This window comes from Apus apus, chromosome 5 (genome assembly GCF_020740795.1).
Source record: "Apus apus isolate bApuApu2 chromosome 5, bApuApu2.pri.cur, whole genome shotgun sequence".
Classification (NCBI taxonomy): domain Eukaryota; kingdom Metazoa; phylum Chordata; class Aves; order Apodiformes; family Apodidae; genus Apus; species Apus apus.
The window spans coordinates 57664695-57688827 of NC_067286.1; the positions used below are offsets into that span (position 1 = coordinate 57664695).

The 24133-nt window shown below is 37.8% G+C and overlaps 1 protein-coding gene across 1 annotated transcript in view; it reads right to left on the minus strand.

Annotated features, from left to right (window-relative positions):
- Positions 1 to 1181: 1181 nt before the first annotated feature.
- The window catches only part of JAG2 (jagged canonical Notch ligand 2), a 71589-nt gene continuing 48637 nt past the window's right edge, over positions 1182 to 24133 (minus strand). Inside the window, exons 9-26 of the mRNA XM_051621437.1 lie at positions 23392 to 23505; positions 22730 to 22843; positions 22130 to 22176; positions 21686 to 21859; positions 19254 to 19404; positions 18806 to 18970; positions 17950 to 18063; positions 16434 to 16547; positions 15932 to 16045; positions 14865 to 14981; positions 13841 to 13868; positions 12476 to 12561; positions 10430 to 10543; positions 10130 to 10245; positions 8272 to 8517; positions 7691 to 7822; positions 6493 to 6649; positions 1182 to 3531 (exon numbers count right to left, since the gene is read on the minus strand). Coding sequence (XP_051477397.1) covers positions 3059 to 3531; positions 6493 to 6649; positions 7691 to 7822; positions 8272 to 8517; positions 10130 to 10245; positions 10430 to 10543; positions 12476 to 12561; positions 13841 to 13868; positions 14865 to 14981; positions 15932 to 16045; positions 16434 to 16547; positions 17950 to 18063; positions 18806 to 18970; positions 19254 to 19404; positions 21686 to 21859; positions 22130 to 22176; positions 22730 to 22843; positions 23392 to 23505 — 2576 coding nt within the window. The 3' untranslated portion in view covers positions 1182 to 3058. The remainder of the gene's footprint in view (positions 3532 to 6492; positions 6650 to 7690; positions 7823 to 8271; positions 8518 to 10129; positions 10246 to 10429; positions 10544 to 12475; positions 12562 to 13840; positions 13869 to 14864; positions 14982 to 15931; positions 16046 to 16433; positions 16548 to 17949; positions 18064 to 18805; positions 18971 to 19253; positions 19405 to 21685; positions 21860 to 22129; positions 22177 to 22729; positions 22844 to 23391; positions 23506 to 24133) is intronic.

Below are 24133 nucleotides of genomic sequence, written 5' to 3' on the forward strand. Positions count from 1 at the left end.
AGCCTTTTTCTGTAAGTTTATAAAAATCTATTACTTCTCCTTTTGCCTACAGCAGCAACACCTACTACATTTATTTGTGTTTATGTAAACCATCCAACCAGGAGCCTCCACTCAGCTATTTTAAGTACATGGTGAGGATCAGAAATTGCTCTCTGCAGCAGGTACTCACAAATACTGCAGTATCAGAGAGCAGTGCATCTTACAAAAAACTATTTTTCAAACCTGGCACTGTCCTGAACGGTTATAGCATTGATCCCACCATTTCTGAGGAGTGGCTAATGGCAGCCACTAAGTTTTCCCAAGGCACCATAGGGTAGATTTAGAAAGTCAGCATTGAAAACAGTGTTGGTTCCCTGCCTCAGGATTTCTCCTTCCCCATCAGCCTTTCTTCAAGGACAGGAGACTATTTGAAAAGGGGAAACCAAGGTAACAATAGAATTTGATTTTAAGAACTGACTTGGCAGCTCTCACTTATCAACATAAAGACAAACCAGTACTCCAAGAAGAATATTAACAAAGTAACTTAATAACAGGAATAAAAATGAAAAAAAAAAATCTGCTTTGGAGGTTGAGGGCTACTAGGAAATCTCAACTTTTATATTCCATGTTATTTTATGTAAGAGTTCAATTTTCACTACAGCATATATTCCACAGAAAAACCATTCAAGTCACACTAAGAAACAAGCATATACCTACCTACAAAACTGAAATTAAACTGAAATTGGAGCATGACAAGTAAAAGGTCTGAATGGCTGCAGAACAGCAGAGAAAGGTATTACTTAAAAATCCAGCTCGATTTGGCAAGAATACCTCAAGCCCCAGCATGCTCAAACAGCCCTCTCATCACCCAAGGAAGCAAAACAACACTGCTTAGACAAGCCCCTGCTCAGCAGCTGGGAGAAGAGCCATGTCAGGAGCCACGGCAGCAGGGTCAGTGGCAGCTAAACCCAGTCTCTGCACTTGCAGAGGCAGGTACTGAAGGTGTCTGTGCCTCTAGAGCACATCTGGGATAGCAACTCCTGCACACAGGGTCAGTGGTGCGCAGAGGACAATGCTGCCAAGTTGGCTCAGGAAGTACCAGCACCTGGACACAGGCTGCACTGTGTATTAAATCAGGATTCTCCTCCTTCCTTTAGGCTCATCACATCAGGACTCCAAGCCCTCAGAAAGCAAAGACAATCTGAAGTATCTTACACACAATGAGGGAATCATTTTATTAGATTATGGAAGACAGCAGCATTACAGTACAAAAAGTTACAAGAGTAGCAGGAAAAAAAAAAAAAGTGTTTTGGTTTAAATACTCAGGATTATACTGGGGAACATGAGAAGGATAGTACCCTTTTCTAAACTAACTCCTAACCAGGTTATCAAAATAAGTTTTGAATATTTAGCACAAGTAAAAAAGTTACAACAAACATCATTATAAAATGCTTTAATAAATAGTTTCTTTTCTGAAAGTTTTTTCTTTTTTTTTTAAGAACATGTCAAACAAAAATGTACTAAAACAGAAGATCCTGCAAAGCAAATCCTGCGTTCCTGTATAAAATAACTGGTTTCCAAACATTCCTGTTTATATTGTTCTTGGGCCAGAGTTTATACTCTCAAACATCCTCTCCTCTCACTGGTAGGGTAACTAGGTGTGAGTAGTGTTATGCTTCTTCAATAATTAAAATAAACTTATTGTTTGACCAGTTAATAGCAATAATAAAGCCTTTAAAAAAAAAAAAGAACAACAAACAACAGCCAATGCATAAGCCTTCCATTACAAGTAACCATGTCTAATGAGATACTCCCATCTTCTGAGCTGGCCAGCCTTTATTTTTTTTTCTTTTAGAGTGAAAGATGAATAAAGCACGACAGAAACAAGATTGAGGAAAATATTGTTCCCTTCATTAGGCCTGTATTTAAACGCAAAAAAAGGTAATACCACATGTAATTAACATATTCACAAAAGAAAAAAAACAATGCCTCGCTATGTTGGTACTGTACAGTAGATGCACCCGTTAGTGTTCTTGAGATGGGCTGAACATGGGAATAAACAAACAGTTCTGGATCTATTTACATGTAAGTGGTTATGTTCCTATGTAAATACAAATGACCAACAGATTCCTAACATTGATTGTATTAACATCATTTTTCTAATCCGGACATAATACCAAAAAGTCTTAGAAACTGCCATAAAACCTCCTTTTCTGCAACATAAATTAAAAGGAATGACATGTAAAAAAAAAAAGACCAAAATATTTAAGTTATTAAATCAAATATACAGAGTGATTCATTTAATATGTACATATTTACAAAAAAAGCACTTTCATTATTAGAAAATAAACTGTGTCAGTTGGGGAACCTAGAGTTCTCACAATTTTACTATATTGATATGGCAGTCTTTGACAGTTGCTATAGAAAAAGTTTAATCTCAAGGCACTTGTCACATGCTTCAATACTGCAATTCTAAAGTAATCAAACAAACAAAAAGGCCACTTTTAAACCACAGTTGAAAGATCTCTATAATTATTATTTTTTTGTTCCTATTACAAAGTGTGTAAGGCAAATTTGGACAAAATCTTACAGAAGCTACTAACGTAACAAGTGCAGTGAGCTGCCATTAATAGAGATTCAAAGTCAAGAAAGCAGTTTAAAGTTCACACAATTTCCTCAACCAGGAGGTTTTAAAGCCACCATTAAATTAGAGCAAGTAATAAAAAGAAATACATTCTGTAAACAGTGTACAGTCTTTTGTAATAAACTTTACACATATTGAAAATACCTCTCCTCTGCCACACAGCGAGTGTATTATAAGTAAACTTTACAAAAATAGCAACTATCAAAGATTACTCATTTTTTTTTTCATCTGACAGTCATTGAATAATTTATACAAGGCTAAAGAAACAAAATAAATTTTATTTATTATTATTTTTATTTATTTTTTTTAAGCAAAATAAAGAAACTATGAACATTTGACTCCAGATATTTTTAGTCCTTGATGCAAAGTGGAGATGTCAACTTTTTCCCTCCCCAGAAAGCGCAGGCACCGTCTGCCTACATTCCAAATACAGGTTTAGTCTCTACTGCCTTCAAAGTTGGATGCATTCACATTTTTTACAGATCTGTTGTCCATTTTGCCTATTTGATGGGATTTCTTTACTGGACTGCTCTCTGATGTGTCAGGTGCCTTTGTCGGCAAAGGCTTTGCGAGTTTGTGAGAGAGGAATTTGTCCATTTCCTCATCTCTTTCCTCCTCTTCATCCTCCTCTTCCTCATACTCTACATACTCCTCTACCGCATCACAAGTTCTTTTTTGAGGAGATATGAAGTTTTTGCATTCGTAACGAATGTCTTTGTTACTGTAAGATCTGTCTATAGGATTTCTTATGGGATTTAAAGGTGCCCACTGGTTATTGGCACCCTCTTCTCTGGGAGGACGACTTCTCTCTCTCTCTTTTCTCCTCTTCCGAGTCCACCACACGCAGATGATTATACAGGTCAGCCAGACAATGCTAAATACCACACAAAGAATTGGAACCAAATAATCTAGAGGACAAATGAAAAAAGTATTGAGTTAAGAAAACTAAATATATAGCAATGGACATCTGCAAGAGAAATAGAACTACAGGTTAGCCCTAGAAAGATTTTTAGGAGAAAGGAAATAAGATGTCAGTACAGCACAATGTCAGCTGTCTAAACGCACCAGTCCATCTAGAAATGCACTTTACTGGATTGAGCCAGAGGTTTTCCCTGCTAAATGGTGAGGAAGGGAAATACTAGATTTGAGAAGTCTTTTCCCTTCCAACAAACTGGTTATATAAGCAGCATTGCTCTTCTCAAGCACCTAAGCTAAACTGGCCCAGAAAACCTCAGTAATGACTAAGAAAGAAATAATATTAAAACATCTGTTCTTGTAGGAGGCGGGTTTAAAGAGTACTGTCATCTTCATAGAATGGTTTGGGTTGGAAGGGACCCTAAAGATCATCTAGATCCAACCCTGTCCCTTTAAGTTGCTCTAGAAGTACTGACACATCTGAAATATGTCCTGTGTTTAGTATCTCAAAGAAGAGTCCTTTACCATCAAGTCCACAGACATTTATGTATCAACGATCTTCACAACATTCACGTTAGAAATATGTAACCAAATCAATCATGCTCTCTTTAGGATGTTTGAAAACACCAGAATGTTGCCACCAGAAAATTCACTGCTCAATGACTAAACAACAGGAGTTGAGGCAACTGCTTTTCTCCACATTCCCAATCACAAACCACACCAGTGCTCTTCCAGCCCAGCCACACAGACATGGATTATTTCTCTAGGAAATAACTCCTGAAAACTCATGTATGTTTGGACTTCCTGCCCCCTCCTCCTCCAAGGGCTTTACTTCTAGGATAGAACAACATTTTTCTACTGTTCTTGACAAGCAAGAATTCACACATGGTAAGAAGCAGTAAGACATGAGGTGCTTTGCTTTATGCAGACAGCAGGATTGTTCCAAAGCTCTGCACGTGAATGCTGTTCATCTACCACTCTAACCTCTGATCCAAACAAATTCCCACTGCAGTTTTAAGACAATCACTTACAAATTAACCTGCAAATGCTTGTATGAAAACAACCAGCTGCTTCAACACCACAGTCATCAACTCTCATGTTCAAGTGTCTTCTGAACATATTCTCGCATGGAAGATGACACATTCTCAAACATTTCCTCCGGTTAAAGGGGATGAATAAACTGTGAACATGGTTGGCCTCAAGGGAGCTAAAAATTGTATTTTAGCAGTTTGGGGAAGGATTGTACTCTGGAGTAACTGCTATTCTCTCCTTATTTCTCATAAGCAATCTAATACTAAACCATGAAGGAGGGGGAGGAATACTTCAATGAAAAAGGAGCTCTTCATACCAGCTTCTCCAAGATTAGAATACAAAGCTTGCATTCTCATGGCTATCACATCTATTATTTCATCATATGACTGTCAATCCAAGTTTACTTAATAGAAGGTTCTTACACAGAGAACTGTCTGTATAGAGACTCCAAATTTAGAATATTTTTTCTTAAAGCTAAAGGAAGTTGGTGAAGTCTTTAAATAATCATCTCCATCTAGACACTTGAGCATCCCACAGAAATTAGATTCTCAACACAGACACATGGATTCACACCACATTTTGTAATAGTTCTCCATCTACTTCAGCCAATTAAGGGGTAACAATAAAACAAACCAAATCAAAGACCATGAGATTCCAGGTTACAGCTTACTTCATAACAACTCCACTTAAAGAACTAGGGGCCAGTGGTCAATCCTGAACATCCACATTAAAATGGGGAGTCTGGAAACCACTCCCTAGCCCTAATCTAGTTCTCCTAGTCCAAGTCTATCCACTTTTTCTAGGAGAACTTTGGAATCTTACTGAGGTGGGAGGCAAGATAATTCCTGTCCTTTTAGCCCTAGCATTAGAACAAAGAGAGGCTGAGGAGGTATGTCAGAATTCTCAGCTCAGTTCTTTATCATCTACACAATATCTGCTTAAGACAAGAACAAAGCCAGTATGCTCCTTCAGGGAAGCTGAGGAAACAGTATATCTGCCAAGGCTTTAAGAGATGAAAAGCATTCCCTAGAAGGGAAATGCAAGGGAAGGAGAACCATGCAATTTACTAATTGTTTGGACTATGGATGGAAGATCTTTCAAGAAGATTATGTTGGAGAGGACTAGGTGAAAATTGGGAGTGTCTCCTGCCATTGTAAGATTTTCACGCTGAGGCTTAGTTGAACTGCAGCCTTCCAGAGGCCTTTCACAAGACCTTCTATGGTCTCCTCCAGGCAGGAACACAGGCATGCAAAATCTTCAACTGCTTATTTTGGCATGCCCCTTGGAGAGCAAATATACAGAGATAGAGGTCTCTTCAATCCCATCATGCCCTCATTAAGAGCAATGAACACTACATTTTAAGTCAGCTGCACACTAGTGAGAAACACATGTTGAAAAAGAGAGCAAAGTTTGACAGTATCATGGCCAAGTATTGGACAATAAAAGGCATCTTTAACTCTTGCTAAGGTAAATAATGCATAAGCACTTCAGAAGAGACATGGTACCACACTATGTCTTCCTCCTCTCTATCACATTTTCAATACCTCACAGCCTCAGCTTCTACACTGCAGCAGCAGTGGGTTAAGGTTAACATAGAAGAATCAGAAACAATTTGAACAATACATGAGAAGAACCCTTGATCTTGTGAAATGTATGCTTAGACTGGATAATAGGGTTGGAAGTCAGAGTCAAAAAAGGAGCAAAGACAGGTGGGGATACTACACTAGAGATGAGGATAAGTTTAAACTAGCACACAAAGGCATCTTCTTGTGGCTTTAAAATAAAGTCACTTTCTCTTCAGCCAGTAATTAAAGGAACAACCCGACCTACCTTTTTCCCCCAAGATGTAAAGAAAGAGAAGAAACTGAGAGTAGGGGAACAAAAAATGCTTACACTCAGAGTGTATGCAGTGGGAACCTTACCTGACGATGAATTCCCAACAACTATGGTCTCTACTTTGACTTCAGTTACTGCCAACATAACGGTGCTGTTTTGCCGCTTCGTGATTGCATTTACTATGATATTCGCAGCGTTCTGGATCAGACTGTTGTCTTGCTCATCTCGATGGGGGACAAAAGACTAGAGAGAGTTGACAGAGAAAAAAACCACAAAGTTATTGCAATCACCTAACCACAGAAATTTACTTTTTAAATCCAGCTATGTCTCAGTAGAGTTCACTAGGTTGAATTTACCCGAGGGTAGTTACAAACAGTACCCTGAAAGATTCCTGCAGCAACTGCATGGCTGGCTCTACCAAACTGCAGATGCAGTGTCAGACTTGGTGAGTAACATGCCTACTTGCTCATCAAGTATGCACCTCAAATAAAAGGCAACTGACTTCCATGTTACTTACACTGCTGAGCTAAACTTAGTCATAGTTTGGAGCACTTCAAGACATGTGGATTACCTAGATAGAAGCTTGGACTAGTAACAGTCTGCTCTATTTATACCATATCCTTTGCTTTTTGCATCATGGCCCAGCATGTTCTTTATGGTACTGATAGAGACAGACAGTCCAGCTTCTTCCTGGAAAAACATTTTAGTATGTATTTTTTATGCAAATTCAGAAGTTAATTACTATGAAAATTAACTCTCAACTTGGAAGCTAAGCAATATGCAGGCATCAACTGACTGGGCTGTAAATGCCTCTAAAGCAAGTCTTTGGCACAGCAGGGCAACAATTACTTTCACCTACTCAACTTGCACGTTCTTCCACTTCCCATTCAGCACTTACACATTCAATGCACATCCTGAAGCACCTGTACTCTAAACGTACAGCAGAAACCTCTTTACAAGAGCCAGTCCAGACACCTGCATCTGTATCTCCTTACCGAGAAGTTCAGTAGCCCAATGTTGATGACAAGTAAGGCACCTGTTCACCAATTTGGGCTGAATTAGTCTTTAGAGTCATTTATCAGAAGATAGTGGTAGCCTTCTGTTGTTAATGAAACCTGCAGTCTCAGCCACCTATCATTACAGGAAATTGTGAGATCACAAAAATCACTTTGCAGTCAGACTAAGCCACAGATTGCAGTGAAACAAGCTTAAACAACCTCTTCCCCAGATCAAACTAATAGGAAAACGTTTTCCTATGTGTATTAATGCAAGTCTCATACTTACAATAGCAACTTCCACTGCATTCTCTGTGGAGTAGGACAGATCACACAATATTATCAGAGTTCTCTCCCTAGAAACAGTCCTCGTAGCTGGTAAATACCGAATTTCAGAACAGATATTTTCAGTTGTAGTGCCCTGTTGGAAGCAAGGGAGATTGTATGACTTCAGCTCAAGTAAAGAGTAGTACATAAAAATAAACATGTTCAGCATTTTTGCAGTTACTGAGATCTGATGAAGGCAGCAAAGAGAGCAACAAGGAAGGGCAGAAAAGTGAGGAACAGGGGTTTGGAATGAAGGGTGAGAAACTGAGCTTGCACAACTATCCTAGTACAGTCTGAACCCACCTTGAAATGTAAAAGAGAATTTATTTCTTTGAGCTTTAAAAAAGAAAGCAAAATATTCACTGCAAACCTCGATTTTGCCTTCTCTTCAAAGCACAGTTAATAGCAATAGAGAAGTCTAGGAATAAATTTTGCAAGCTTGTGACAGCAAGGAGTTCTATTAGAAGCATTAATATTCCATGCTCTAAGCTGGAATATATCCCTACATATATTGCCATACTTAGTTAATAATTCTGTCCTCACCTGGGGGACTTTGTCTCCATTAAAAATTAAGGTAATTCTAGCACAATCATTATCCAAATATCCAGAATTGGGCAGACACTTGATATTGGCAGGCAAAGGTTCAGAGGCACTGCATTCTCCCCATTCTGTGCAGGGTGGCTGAAAACATTTCATATACTTCTCCTGGCATTCTTGACCCATGGGACACTGGTTATTTGAATTATCCCAGTGTCTGTGTAACAGACAAGGTTTTTTCCCACACCAGACCTAGAAGTAAAAAAAGAGAACAAAATACTGTTACAGTTAATTGCTCTTAAGTGTCAAATCAAACTAAGCAATTCACATAAGATGGTCATGATCTACTAATATGTATTTCAATACTGTTGTAGTCCTAGTAGCAGATGGAGCTGCTCTTCCACAAAACAAGGACATTTTACATGGACAAAACAGTAAGAACTGTGCAAAGATTACCCAAGACACCAGGACAGGATGTATCTCTTTAGAGACTTCAGTATTTGTCACCCCTAACCAAGTTACACAAAACTTTGAGGATTTATTTTGAACTAGTCATCTAGGCTTCTATAATCTGGAAAAAGAAGCCCCTCCACAAGGATTCATTTCTCTTCAACACTTATACCAAGATTCTTGCCACAGAATGCTGAAGATGTTAAGATCTGATACACATTGGTGATAAGCATTGTCACTTCAACTGCTGTCCAAAAATGAAAGAGTATTTTGGCACCTCCAAGTTATCAAGACACAGCAAGCTTACAAAACCAGCTGCATTTCATTATTTACTTTAAGATACTCATAATACTACAGCAGCTATTAGTTTAGGTATTTACGGATCTCTTAAAGCACAATTGTAAGCAAGAAAACCATGCATGTTTCCACTATGCATGAAAGAACCAAACACCATATATGGATCAGTTACATTTACAGCACAATTTCTGAAATTCTAATTACATTCATGTACATGAAGACAACTGAAACTTGAAACTGCAACACTATAAAGAGTCTAAAAACAGCAATTCTAAACGATTGAGTGCAAGATTTTGTTATTTCTCTGCCTACACTGTATACCTAGCTAAACAAAGTAAGATTAAGGCTGGACAGAATAGTAAGACCCAGAGGTTTTTAAACTGGAGCTTCTAGCGAAACATGAGATTCAGCTGAGGCAATGTTGAAAGTGCTGCTGGTGCTCATCTGGAGCCACCCACCCAGCCCTACAGCAGCACTGATCTTTATTCTCTACAGCTGTTATGTACAGCTGCACAAGTACCACAAATCCACTGAGTAATGCTATCTCAGGAGGTCCTAAAGGCTTGGAGCACATACAGTAACATGTTCAAGCTGCATTTAGGCTAGTCTTAGGATTTCTAAGTCACAACCACTAAGATATACCCCATAATAAATATACAAAGGTTGCAGTTTGTCAATCCATAAACCTACTGAAGGACAATACAAAAAGGTTATTATTGCCCACCAGAAAAGCTTTTCTTCCTATGTGTCCTTTACCCTAGAACTAATGTTTCACAAAAATAGGAGCCCTGAAACTGTCTTTGCAAAGCTTTGGCAGAGTGATCTATTTATCTTTTTAAGGATCATTATTCAATTCCAGTTCATATTTCCTTTCCTACAAAAAGTGCCTGCCTGCTTCTAGAGAGCTTGTTCTAGCAGGTAGGCAGCTTATAATCATAAAGACAATAAGTATTTTTACAGGAAGTCATTAGACACCCTTTTTCTTTTCAACAAAGGTAGCTTGGGGGAGATGTATTCAAGTATCTAGATGGAAAAAAAAAAAATATTAACCTGTGCATGAAGAACAGCAAGTTTGTTTCAGCCAAAAGGCTTTCAGAACATAGGTCAAAATGCCTACCTTGGTGCAGTCAATACGACCATCCAAACAGTGGCAGTTGTTGCATTCTTGATCCCACCTGCTGCCATGGGGGAAGGTCAGTCCTTTAAGCCAGCAAGGCTTTCCAATTCCAATCACTAAGGAAAAGAAAAGCGACACTCAAGACACTTCACCTCTGAATTACTGATGCTATACAAATGTAAATTAAAAAGACAACCTTTCCTTACACATCAGACAACTGTATATTAACTGTGGAGTGGCTACATCATATCACAGAATCATACTTTTTTGGGTAAAGGCTGATAGCAGATATAGGCATACCTTCCTGGCACCTAGGACCAATTCTTCCAGGGGGACAAGTGCATCGATATCCATTTATTTCATCTATACAAGTGGCACCATATCCACAAGGGGAAGACTGGCACTCATCAATATCTAGAGAGAAAGCAGGTAACACTCAATGGTAGGGACACAGAACACTAATGAAACATTTACTGAGATGTGAACTGATGATACTTGCTTTCGTAACACGCAAAGGACAGTTCGGCTTTCCTCTTAATTGGATAGTTCTACCATTTCAGCTGCAACCTCTAACAGATTCCTCATAATTGCACCTTAATTGAAATTCTGGTAATCAAAGCAGCAGTCATATGCTGACTCATCTCTGAGAGCAGATGTGTTGGACAGCTGAAGGTGCTAATTTCTTCTCCACATTCAGCTATGGAACTGAAGTTCCACATCCTGTTCTGGCACTAATCTCAGACTTTTAGGCTTCCTAGGAAAGCCCATGTTTTCAGGAAGTTATCACAGTGCAAGAGCTGAATGAAGAATTTGCTCAAGTGCATTTCAGAAGAGTGACTTACTACAATTCACCATAAGTAAGAAGGGTAATAATTTAGTTTGTAACAAACATCTGATGTAACTTTTCTTAGTAACCTTGAAATAGCAAGTAGATTAATTCATAGTACACACACACTTAGCACAAAAGTCTCTCAAAGAAACGAATAACTTTCAAAGACTCAGAGACTTAGCCATAGTAGTCTATTGAATAAGGCAGGGAAGAACAGTCCACTCAAATGCACAGCCAAGTGTTACTTGCCATCCTGGGGAAGTGATCCATACTAACTTATGCAACAGTCTACCAACAATGGCAACAGAAATCAACCTGTTAAGATTTCAGATGAAGTTTTATGCAAATACAGAATCATCTAAACTACTACAGTGTTTAAATACTTTCTTTCTCTCTTCACATTATGTTGGTTTAAGATTCTCCAGCCTCTATATACTGAAAAAGTGACTGTTAACTCTGTTTCTGCTACCAGTGTCCCCATAAAAGGCATTTTTTTTGTCAGTTTCTGCTTTGGTCTTGTAAGTCTAAACAAGAAAGAAGTCTGCAGTCCCATTACAAATGCACAGTATTTGCCTTTGACTGCAGATAGTCCTCACTGCATTTCTTGTCTGGAAAAGTAGATTTCAATAGCCCTCACCTTGTGTCTGGATCTAGATATGTGATTATCTGCCATCCCTGGTTCTGTGTCCAGAGATCCCTAAGCTGATGCTGCCACAAGTGCTACAGTTACCCTAGACCAGAGGTGCTGGCTCATTTATTATCTGCCAGGATGAAGTTGAGATCTCAACTTGAAAACACACCACCATACTGAAGGACCAAGCCCAACAGCCCTGAGGGTACAGAAGACTCAGAATCTGCTCTTCCAAAGAGGGATAAATGAAATACAGTAAAAATAAGGTACCCATCACATTCAAGCCTAAATGGTAATATTCCATTAAAAAAAAAAAAGAAAAAAGAAAGAAAAAAAAGACTCTTCCACAGCACTTCAATGCAGTCCTATGGTCTTTTGTTCCTACTTTTCAGTCTCCAACCACCAGGATAGCTGCAGTGCAACAGGTTTGTTTTATAGCTTTGAAAAACATTTATCAGACTTCTGTTACTCATGTGCCAGCACTCCTGATGTTTTTGTCTTCACTTCCAACATCTCAGTGGATTTCAGTTTCAAATGTTAAACACCTAGACATGTGCGTTATCTCTAACAAGCTGCTTATCAAGAAAAATATTTCAAACTTAATAGGTTTCTATGAAGCCAGTACCCCAGAACATTCAGAGATGTCTGACAAAATCCAGCAAACAAAGTTTTGGACTAATTTAAGCCAACTCATTTCAGTTCCATTTAACAAGAGGAAAGTTGCCATTATTTACAAGGTCTCAGCACCTGTCTGACTGCCAGGTGGCTTTGGCTTCATTAGCTGGAATTCAGCTAGTCTAATGCAAAAAGGGCCACAGTGTATTCTTTCTGATCTGTGCATGAGAATGATACAAACTTTCAGGTCTTTACCCATACAGATACTTACTAATTCTGCAGTCAGGACCAGCAAATCCAGGTGCACATTCACATCGAAACCAATTCACACCATCAACACAGATGCCTCCATTGTAACTGTAAAAATAATAAACCTATCATTAAATCAAGCACCCTCAGGGTGGATTCACTAGTCTGAAGATGAGCAAAAACCAGAGATCTTATGCAGCTTGTTCAAATGCAATTTCTATGATCCTTTTCATATTACCTTCTCACAATTCAACAATGGAGAATTAAAAAGTCCCTGCTAATACTAGCCTACTTAATAAGCCATCTACATTGTTTCATTGGTCTCTACATCTTTGTTAATTAAACCTTCTGCTGTTTAGGAGTATGATCAATTCCCATCAACAGAGAAAGCATAATGTTAGATAAACAATATTGCTTAGGAAGTCACCCATTAAAACAGCAGCATCCTACAAAAGCAGATAAAACAGCACTAAAGTGAATACAGAGAAAGCTCAAGCTTTTGCAAGATTTTTAATTAATGAAGAACAGGTTATTGTATCAGAATAAACAACAGAGAAAGAGAAGGTAGACTGCTCCATCCACATATCAGTATTAGTCCCCTTCAAACATAAACATCAACCTCTACGTTTATATTTATTTCCCTACAGGAAAGCTGGGGAGGGACTTTTTACAAGGGCTTGGAGTGACAGGACAAGGGGTAATGGATCAGAACTGGAAGAGGGGAGATTTAGGTTAGACATTAGGAAGAAATTCTTTAGTGTGAGCGTGGTGAGGCACTGGCACAGGTTGACCAGGAAAGTTGTGCCTCACCCCTGGAAGTGTTCAAGACAAGGTTGGATGGGGCTCTAAACTTGTCCATGCAGGGCAGTTGGAACTAAACAATCTCTAACATCCTTTCCAACCCAAACCACTCTAATTCTATGGTATAAATTAAAATGCTCCCATTATATTTTCCAAAAAATTAATTTTTTTTCTAAAACACATTTATACATAGTATGTGATCTAACCAGACATTTTATAGTATCTAAAATTATTGTAAAGTAACACGTTTTGCTTTCTTATTTTTTATAATAAAACTCAGCTGTAGATACTTGAAGTGTTACCAAGTTGGATTAGTTTCATATCACAGCAATTTTCTAGTCATTTCTGGCATGAAGACTACACTAAATATTTTAATCTGCTCAATAGGAATCAACTCAGGATTGTTTTGTGATCTTTGCCGCTGTTAAGGAATAGATAAGGCAAGGCAAAAAACTGTTTTAAGAATTTTACAGAGGCTGTGTTCAATTATTTTAGAGTACAGTTAGTCCTAATCTGAAATGGAAATCCATACTACTGTGCTCACTTTTATTTTCACAACAGGTACAGAACTGGAGTGTGCACTTACCATGGATGAGGGTTGCAGTCATTTGTATCTATAAAAAGAGAAGAATACAGACCAGTGTAACTAATGGCATATTGTCTAACATATATTATAATTCAAGGGATGCTCTTTTTTATATGGATGCCAAGAAAAATAATACAGAATTGAACACTTACTTCCACATTTGCAAAGAAAGGTTTAGCTAAGCCTAACAGACCAATGAATTAAGTTAAATTTTACAAATAGGCTGACAAAAGCAACGTTTTACAACTTCAGTGTCTTTTGATATATAAACAGCACAGGCTGATAAACAGATGATGACAAGGTAACAGAAATAAAACAGGGTATCAGTTGCACTGGTAGTGAATAATTCAGTCAGGCTCTAAAAGCTTTCTAAAGGATTACTACTGCTTTGGCACCTCCTATGTATACATGGAACTAGCCAGATTTCTTAAACAAACCTTTCCCCCTTATAAACGACTCAGAATTATTTGTCAGCACTAGCAGCTTAAAAACAGCTAATTAGGGCATACATCAATAAAGCAGTAATTTCACAGTAGATTTGGAGTAAAAACAGAGCTCAGAGATACTTTTTTCTCTATGTCACACCTTGGAAAAAAATAAATAAATCAAACTTGTAGGCTTTATTGCACCAAACCAATTCATTGTATTGATATGTCAAAGTAGTTAACTGCTGTCCTCTCAGAAAATGATGGAATATATACTATTGCCTGCCTTTCCACATACTTTCCAGCATTCCAACTAGTATTTTTGTGAGGATTTTTTTTTTGCCCTGCACATGTTCCTCAAAATTTTTTCTATAAAAGTCTGAAAATCTTATTTTGGTAGAGACTAGATGCAAAAAGAAGCATGCCAAGTTCTCCATTCATTACTCAGGCATGATCTTCTTTACCTACCTCCCACTCTGAATGATTCAGATATTTTGGCACATGAACTCTATAAACTTGCTTTGTTTTGGTTAACAGCTCTGTGCCAGACACTCCTAATATCCCAGGGGAATGCAGGGAAAGAAAGGTAAAAGTCTTACTCTGTGTGCATGTACGTCCTTCCCACCCTTCTTTGCAGATGCAAGAAAAGGAATCTCCACTGCCAACACATGTTCCACCATTCATGCAAGGGTTTGGGATACAGCTGCTGTTCTTAGCTTTGAAAACAGAAAAAGTGTCTATTTAGTACAGAAAACAAAAGTTATCAACTGGGTATGTCAATATCACAATTCTGAACAGCATTTAACTCAGCAAAGCAAGACTTACACAAGAAGGCCAAAAGGCTCCAAACAGGCACATCGCATGATTATCTAACCTACCTTCATCAATCACCAGAATTCAACTGTTTAACTGAACTATTAAGTTTTTTATAAAATATTATCTTTTTTTTCTCCCTGTCCATGTCAGCATTCTTCAAATACTGCTAAATTCCTACTTTGGCAGTAAGTTACCCAGGTTGTGATGTGTACTTCCTAATAAAATAGTAATTAAAGTTCAGATTTTAATTAAATGCTGCAACTGTATCTCAAAGTAGAAAAAAAAGTATACTAAGTTACCTTCATCCAGCCTCCTGGTCCTAACAGAAGATGCATATTTATTAAAAAAGTACCACGGAGACTACATTCAATCTGCAAAAAAGATCAAGGGCAACTCCCTACAGCAGGCACTAACCCTGCAAATCTCCTAGGAAGGACCACTTCATTTTTCTTGGATTTGTCTCCTCATGAGCCCCTCTAGAGCACAAACTTATTCACAGTATGAACTTCAAGAAAAGCAGGGGACTAAGTTCCCAACAAAACCTTTACACAGCATCTAATAGAGAGGACAAGACAAGTCCAAGTGTTCCAGATCTGTTTAGGAGAAGCTATGTCAAAGACCATGTAAGCAGCCTGTGGAAAAAAACCCACTTCCTACAAATCAGTATCATGTCAGGTGATGTTCTTCTAGACAGTGGAAGAAATTACTCTAAGCTTCAGTTGCCGGCCAACTGGAACAGCTTTGAACTATCCAGCCAGAACAGTGTGCCTACTTACTAAACAGTTAAGTATTATTTAAACACTCCTCTACTACTAACTTCTGTCTTCATCTGTAGACAACTTAAACTCACCAGTGTTGCAAGTACTTCCAATCCATTCTGGAGGACACGAACAGCGAAACGTATCTCCGTCATCATAGCATGTTCCACCATTGCTACAAGTATTTGCATCACACTGGTATTCACCTACACATCACAAGAAACCAGCTTTAATTCCCTTTGGCTTTTTTTTTTTTTTTTGGGTGAATTTTTGACCAAGTATGTTTTCATCACAAAGTTACTTTTAAAGCAATTTTGTATTTAAATGCCACAGCACTAGACACAGTTTCACTTGCTGTATTACAATGAACAGAAGAGTGGAATCTAATCTCTTATGACACTATTTCATTACATCTTATGAAGGAATACATTTTTTAAATGTTTCATTTTGTGGTAGGGAAACTGGACAAGGTAATGAAAATACATCTATTATTTTCCTGCAATTCTTTATTTTAAATTTCAGGACCTCTAGTCTCACGAGAAGAATGAAAACAAATCTCTGGGTAAACTAAAAATCAAAGTAAAGAACACTTACGTGAATGGCAAGTTTTGCCTTTCCAGTCGTTCTTACACTCACAATAGAAGTCATTCACTAAGTCAATGCATCGGCCACCGTTATGACATGGGTTAGGAGAACAGTCATTGAAATCTAGAAAAAGTGTTATTTCAAATTAGATGGTCTAGCCTAGGCAAGGCCATGAGAAAATATAAAAGACTTATTTATAAAGGAAAGAAACTGTGCACTATTTAGGAAAACAGAACTCCTAATTGCTAACGGGTTATCTTTATATATGCAAGGAAAAACCCCCTCTGATTTAATACAGAACAACGTGAACTATGCAAGATTTTGGCAGCTTAATAGCAGAAGCATCATTCAGTGTGGACTTTTAGAGTGTCGACTCTAAGTAGGGTACCAAAGTAGTTTCATTTCTTCAGCAAACAGCTACATTCTGAACTTCAGAGGAAACTTTCTAGCAGGGAACACGATGTCCTGAGAAGAAGTCCCACCCAAGGACATACACGAGGCAGTTAAGGATCCCTCTCCTGCTTTATCTCAAAATAGAGTTAACGCCATTAGGTGTTTTACCCGTATGTATATATCTATCTATATATATATCTGTAATTTTTGTGTGCATATACACAGTAAACATATATAAAAATAAGTGAATTTGAGAGAATTCTTTTCACTTGAGACAGATGTTTTAATAGGTAGAACATCATTATTCCAAACAATCTAGACCACAAAAGAGCTCTTTTGACAGTGATACCTGCCAAAAGCTTCTCACTCTTTATTTCACATCTCAATTGGTGCATGTCCTGTAGTAAGTCTCAGCAAGTCCTGGCCATCACACTTTAGAAGTAGCTTCATTCACAGTAGAAAAAAAAAAACAAAAACCTGCAGCTTCCTTTGAGGTAACTTAACCATGAACTGGCCTGCTACGCTTCTTCATCAATCAAGGCCCAATGTGTCCAGCCAGGATAGCAAGAGTACAGTGAACCAAGAATACAAAACATTGACTCATGATACTCACTGAGTAGGAGTTCTTTTCTTACTAAAGGAGCAGATATTAAATTTATAAATTCCTTTAATAAGATGGAAGTACATTACAGCTTGCACTGGCTTAAAGCCAGAAAGCTTTTCAAGTCTGGAGACTGCTGTGTATGATTAGAGTGGGAGAGGGACAAGACATTCATGCCCAGTAAATACTAAGTAGTACATATGCTTAGAGCAATAAAAGCAATATAATGAGTAGTTCTCCCAACAGAGTATATTCACTTTTGCCTCTCTTCAGGAGAAAAAGAAATTCTCTTCTCCCAAGATATATCCTGCACTATACCAATGAATCAGAATGCAGTCCTGTAAAAGGAACTGAGCCTCTTGGAGCTGCCACCTAAAAACCTTTCTGAAAATAATTTTGCAAACAACACCATGTAGGCTGTTATTACAGAACAGAGAAACTACCCCATTATTACTAATCACACACCAACCAATCACCAACTGCTACAGCAAAGCTGTAATACTGAACTTCACAATGCTTAGCAGTACTCACTTGTGTCACACAATTCCCCTTCCCAGCCACTTGAGCAGAAACACCTAAATGAATCAACTTCATCGATGCACGTCCCACCATTCTTGCAAGGTTTCCCAAGACAATCATTGATATCTATAACAAAAGATCAGTAATTATTCCTCAAGGCTGTCTTCACCTACCTAGAAAAGTGAGCTACACTTGCGTCTCTAGGAAAACAAACACAAAGTTTTATTCCATTTGTACATACACAAGAACAGCTTAAACTGTTTTCAGGTCCTGGTAGGATTTCCAAGTGTATTCTCTCTCATGTAACAAGTTGAACCAGAGCATTAAGTTTACCTGGCAAAAACAGCCAGGTGTTTAAAAAATACCTGGAACAGCAATACACATGGTCCTAAGCTGTGTTGTTAACGTGTCTGTCCCTTCTTTATCATTCCCATGTTGGAAAAATCCATGGCTTCTTGTAAGCCTGTATGTAAAGGTAGCGGATACAGACACACTCACATTGAATGTGGACTAAAATCAGTTTTCTCTCACAGAGGAAGTTTGAACCACTACCAAGACAACTGTTACCAGAAGAAACTGGATTTCAAGCAGCACACCTGAAACTGCTCTACACAACTGCATTAAAATCTTTATCTTTTGTTTTTTTAAGTACCTCCCTGATGTGGCACTTAGGGATGTGTTTTAGTGGGATTTGGCAGGGACACGGCTTTGTGGCACTTGGCAGTGTTAGGTTTATGGTTGAATTGAATGATCTTAAAGGTCTTTTCCAAACTAAATGATTCTACGATTTTACCTTGTAAAGCTTCAAAACAAAAACTTGAAGGAAGTATTGGAGGAAAATAATAATTTAGAAAAAACTCTCGCTTACTTTCATGGCAGTATATTCCAGTAAAACCTCTTTCACAGGCACAAGTAAAATTTCCTCCTGGTTGACTAATACATCGTCCATGAGGCCCACAAACATTAGATGAAATGAAACGGATTCCTTCCTGGGTAGCATTAGTGAAGACTTCTATTGTACAGCTGTCAATTACTAAGAATGAGAAGCATATAATCAGATTAAATCTGCAACACCCATCAGTAGTTTTTAAAAAGTTATTCAAAAGTTAAGGCTAATCACAATTGAAAAGTTAAATATAAAGGGGCAGAGGGTATAGTTAAGGACTACTACAAGCACTTCTCACTACCTCACTATTTCACAAAATCCACGAGTACAACAAAGATGTTTCTGCATTACGCTATTCCCAAAAATACTACTTTTCCATTTTAATTTATCATCAATACATTAAGACAAGTTTCTGAACAGTAGCAGGTACCTTTACAAGAATTGTTCTTGCAGTGGTCCTTGAGATGAGAACAATTCTTTCCATCATAGTCATCAGGGCAGGCACAGTAATAATCTCCCCCTAGATCATAGCATTTAGCCCCATTCTGGCAAGGGTTAGGCTCACAGAAATCAATATCCATCTGTAAGAGAATCCACAGTTAGCAGCAGCTGCTTCATTTCCCAGGAGCAAGAAGCATTATCTGTGTTGCCAAAGACACAGATGAAGCTAATTTACAAGGAAACCCAAGTTTTAAGAAGGTTTAGGAATCCTATATATTACATTCCATCCTGCTACACAGAAGTTCCAGGTTACTTTAGTCAACCCTTATACAACGTTTTTCTGATACTGCTAAAAAGATACTCCTTTGCAGGAGGCTGTATAAGCAAATTTCCAGTAACTTCATTAGCAAAGAACAAGCCATTAAGAGACATCTTACTGAGACTACTCTGGATCATTTTAAGGCACTTCTCTGTCCTTCACACCCACATACTAAGTGCTATAATGCAAGTTAAGTACCAGTGCACTTGTCAAATTTGTGTCTGCACTTAAAATAGACAGAACCTTAAAAACAAAAATCCTGTTCTCTAGAGCAACTTCTCTTCCCGTCTCAATTAACACATAGAATTTATAAGAGAACCACATAGCTTGGAAGGGACCTCTAGAGGTCAGCTACTCCCACCTCTTGCTGAAAGTAAGGCCAAGCTGCTCAGGACCTTATTCTTACAAATACTATCACCATGCCAATTTACACACAGAAATACTAGGTACATTTTACACACTTCTTACCATCTGATTCAAAAAGCAGAACACCTGCCTTTCATAACATAACCTTTAACACAAATTACTGTAGCAAACCTATTCTACTTCTTCTGTATCTTAGATGGACACAAGATAACCTACTGGTGATATCCTAAATTAACCTCAAAACCCACAAAGAGGCCTCACAAGGGATATTGCTATGTCTTAGTATCTTCCCTCCAAATTGTTTTTAAGGATTGCTTTCCTCCCCTCATATTCATTTACCCCTCATCATCTCTGTTGTGAGAAAGACAGCTTTCTGAACTTTACAGACATAAAGTTAAGTCTGACAGTAGATTTGGTCACTATTTGTAATAATTCTGTAGCTAAGCAAGAGAAAAATTCAAAGCTACCCAAACCAGAAGGAACACAAAAGCTAGTAAGTATTTCATTCAGAGAAGCATGTACAATTCCAGATGCAACAGATTTTCAGAAAGCTCTTTCACACTCTCATATGGAACATTCAAAGCAAACTACAAAAAAAATAGCTAAGGTCTGAGAAAGATTCTCAGATCTCCTCTATCAGATATCTCCATTTGTTTCCTTCCATTAGTGTAAATTTCCCCTTCCCAATGCAAGTTCAGTAGCTGGTACTTTAGCATCTGGAATCAATGGTAGATATTTCCTGCAACACACAAGGCAAGCAGCCAACAACGCCTATTATTCAAACAGATTTGCTAAAACTTTAATTACACAGTATGGTATGAATCAGCCAAGAGTAGAGCACTCAGTCTATGATCCTTCTGTAGAACTAGTACATGAGCTATTAGGTACTGCACCAGTTTTATTAATCTGGTCAGTATCTGCAACCCTTTGATTTTGAACAAAAGGAGGGCATTGCTTTTTTAACAAAGCAAATAATACAGAATAAAATTACTTCCTCATTTAAGAGAGAGCATTCCAATGACCCCTACACAAAATTCTGGAGCAAATATAACAAAATTCTAATCCATTGTTTCCAAGTTGGCATTGTTTCACTAACCATAACACTAACATGAATTTGGCTATCAGCAAAAACCCTCAATTCAGGCAATACAATTTTACACTGAAAGTCCAATGTCCTCCCTAGAGGTAGATCTTCATTATCAAAGTACTGCATGAATTATCATTAGCACTTCAGTATTTCTGATCTGAACCCTTATTTAAGCACTAAAACTACATGCTCCTACAATCATCTCAAGGTCTGAGAGCCAATACTTGCATACCTGCCTGCTTTTAATCATATGGGTACTCCTACCAAGAGCAGAATTACTTGAAAGGTAATTCAGTTCTGTACTTCAGAGTTATTAGGATGAAGACCTACAACATTTTAGTGTAACAAAAGGACACAGGTCCTGAAAATCAAAAAGGGAAATGTTTCAAGGTTAAAGAATACTTACAGCCTCAAAACATTTAGGAGAACCAACACTTATGTGCAATAACTTGCAGTTTACCAGCCTGCAGATCCAAGTGTTACAGCTACAATGACAGCACTGCACAACAAATGCTTATTCAGAGCATCAAGTAATAGCTAGGTTAGTAATGCTTTAGCCTTGGGTTACTCCTGCTTAAACCCTGAGATATATTTATTTCAAGAATTCAATCCATGGAAAGTATTGCAGTAATGTCTCCACTGTCCTCACCTCACAGAAGACTCCTGAGAAGCCCTGTGAACAGAGGCAAATGAATCCATTCACCAGGTCTTTGCAACGGCCTCCATTTTGGCATGGATTGCTTTCACACTCGTTTGTTTCTGTCTCACAGTTTTTCCCTGTGAAACCACGAGGGCATAAGCAGCGATAACCATTCACTTCATCCTTCACAGAAGGGGGGGGGGAAAGCAAGAAGTAGAAAGATCTGTTTATTGATAAAACCTGTACACAACAATTTAAGCTATTTCTATATTTCAGATTTGCAAACAGTAGTAGCACAAAAAACAAAATTTGTGAAAAGGAGCAAGAGTCTGTAAGTGCTACACTATACTTAACATTTAATCTCATTTAACCAACCCATACTTGCAAGCTATAGAATTTATAATTAGCTAGAACAAGATTTATTTTCAACAGCATGTAAGAAACAAGAGTTACCTTACAAGTCCCTCCATGTTGACATTGTCCATGGCAGTCATTAATATCTATGGATAAAATATGCATACATTCATAAATATGAATTTATACTTGAAGCTGTAAAGTACAGGTCTAGTACAAAAATGCAGAACATACTATGTCAGAAAGGATTTTTCTAGGTGTTTTAATGGAAAGCAAGGATGCTTGATGTCTTAAAATATTCTTATTTTAAATACTATGCAATAGGAAACTACATATTACATATTTCTATTACGGTGTAACAGACATTAAATCAAATGCTATCAGTTAATTCCATAGGCAACATTTTAGCCAAAAACTATTTCAAATTGAGTAAGTACATAACATTGTTCAGAATCAGAGATGAGTGAGAAGGGAGAGATTTATTAGAGCTATCTAAGTGTACATCTAAGCTCATTTTAATACCAATTATATTTCTAAATAAATTTTCAAACAGTATTTTCAATTTACACTGCTGGAAGTTAGGAAAATCCTGACTCCAGTATTTTTTTCTTGTACAATATGTATACTATAATTCATCATAAAACCGTTTTAAAGAATAAAGCATCCTGTGGTCAACATACATACTAAATAAATACTAACTGATATGACAATTTACTCCTGTCCATCCTGGAATGCAGTCACAGTAATATCCACCAATGAGATTTTTGCAAGAGTAAGCATTAACACAGGGTTTTCCCTCACACTCATTAGCATCTGTGAAAGAAGATAAAAGAAGAGAATAAAGAACAAACCCAGAAACAGATTATCACCGCACCAAGCAAAGTTTTCATGCAATCCAAGCATCAGAAGCTTGTATTTTACATTGGTAGGGCACTAAAAACATGTACACACCATAGGATTTTAATGCACACTTGTCTACAGCAGCACATGCTCGTTATCTTACTTTTCCCTTTGCCAAAACTCAAACAGGTAATACGTTAGTCAGAGCAAATCCCTTCCTTGCCCCCAACAAGCTTATAGTCAACTGTTCTGCCACCATGAAGAAGGAGCTACCACCACCAATGCTGTATTTTGAAACAGAGAAGTTACTGGGCAGTCTAGAAGAATTATTTTAAGTAAGCTTAAAATGGGGCTTAAGTAGTTACAGGTTCACTTGAAACTTTTGGCTGTAAGATCTATTAAAGAAGAGTTAAGATTCCAACAGCAACACACAACCTCAATAAACATCATGTCAGAATCACACACAGGTATTGAAGAATAATCTCCAATGGTCTTCAAACCTTAAGAAGGGAATTACTCACCAAGCTGACAGGTTGCTCCAATCCACTGTTGTGGACAGATGCACTCAAAGGCATTAATCCCATCAATGCAGGTCCCTCCTTGAGCGCAAGGGTTAGACGCGCATTCGTCGATATCTGGAAAGTCAAAGTGTGCCTTCCATTACATGCTTTAAAGTTTTGGTTAATCTGTGGAGTTTCTTTTAAAGTTCTTTTGAGATAAAGTGGGAGAATGTATAATCAAGTAAGTTTCAGAACAGACTAACACTTCTAACCTAGTTTTTACTTAGGTTTTTCTCACACCGTGGAGAATTTCTCTCTCCTCTATCTGCAAACACCAAGATGATTCAGTTAATCTGCCAACAACTAACACATTCATTGAAAATCACATTCCTAAACCATAACATAAGTTGACTCAGTATTTCTTGAGAATAGCTGCTGCTTAAAATAGATAAAAATCTCACGTTCCAAATTACAAGCAACATGCAAATGAATTACACAGGACCACACTACATTGAAATTACTCCTGTCTTCCAAACCAGACATCCAAGCATTTAAGTGAGTAATCTACTCTTCTACTACTTTAAGAAGGAGAGAACCTTTCATGTTCACATTTCTCTCATAACTAATCCATTCTGTGTTTTGCTTCAGATCGGCTGAAGAGTCAGAAATTGTCCTACAAGCTTTTGGCAACAGGGCATTTCTTTGGATATGGCCCAGCTATGCTTTTGGTAACCTGTATATCTCAAATGCATCCAACAGATAC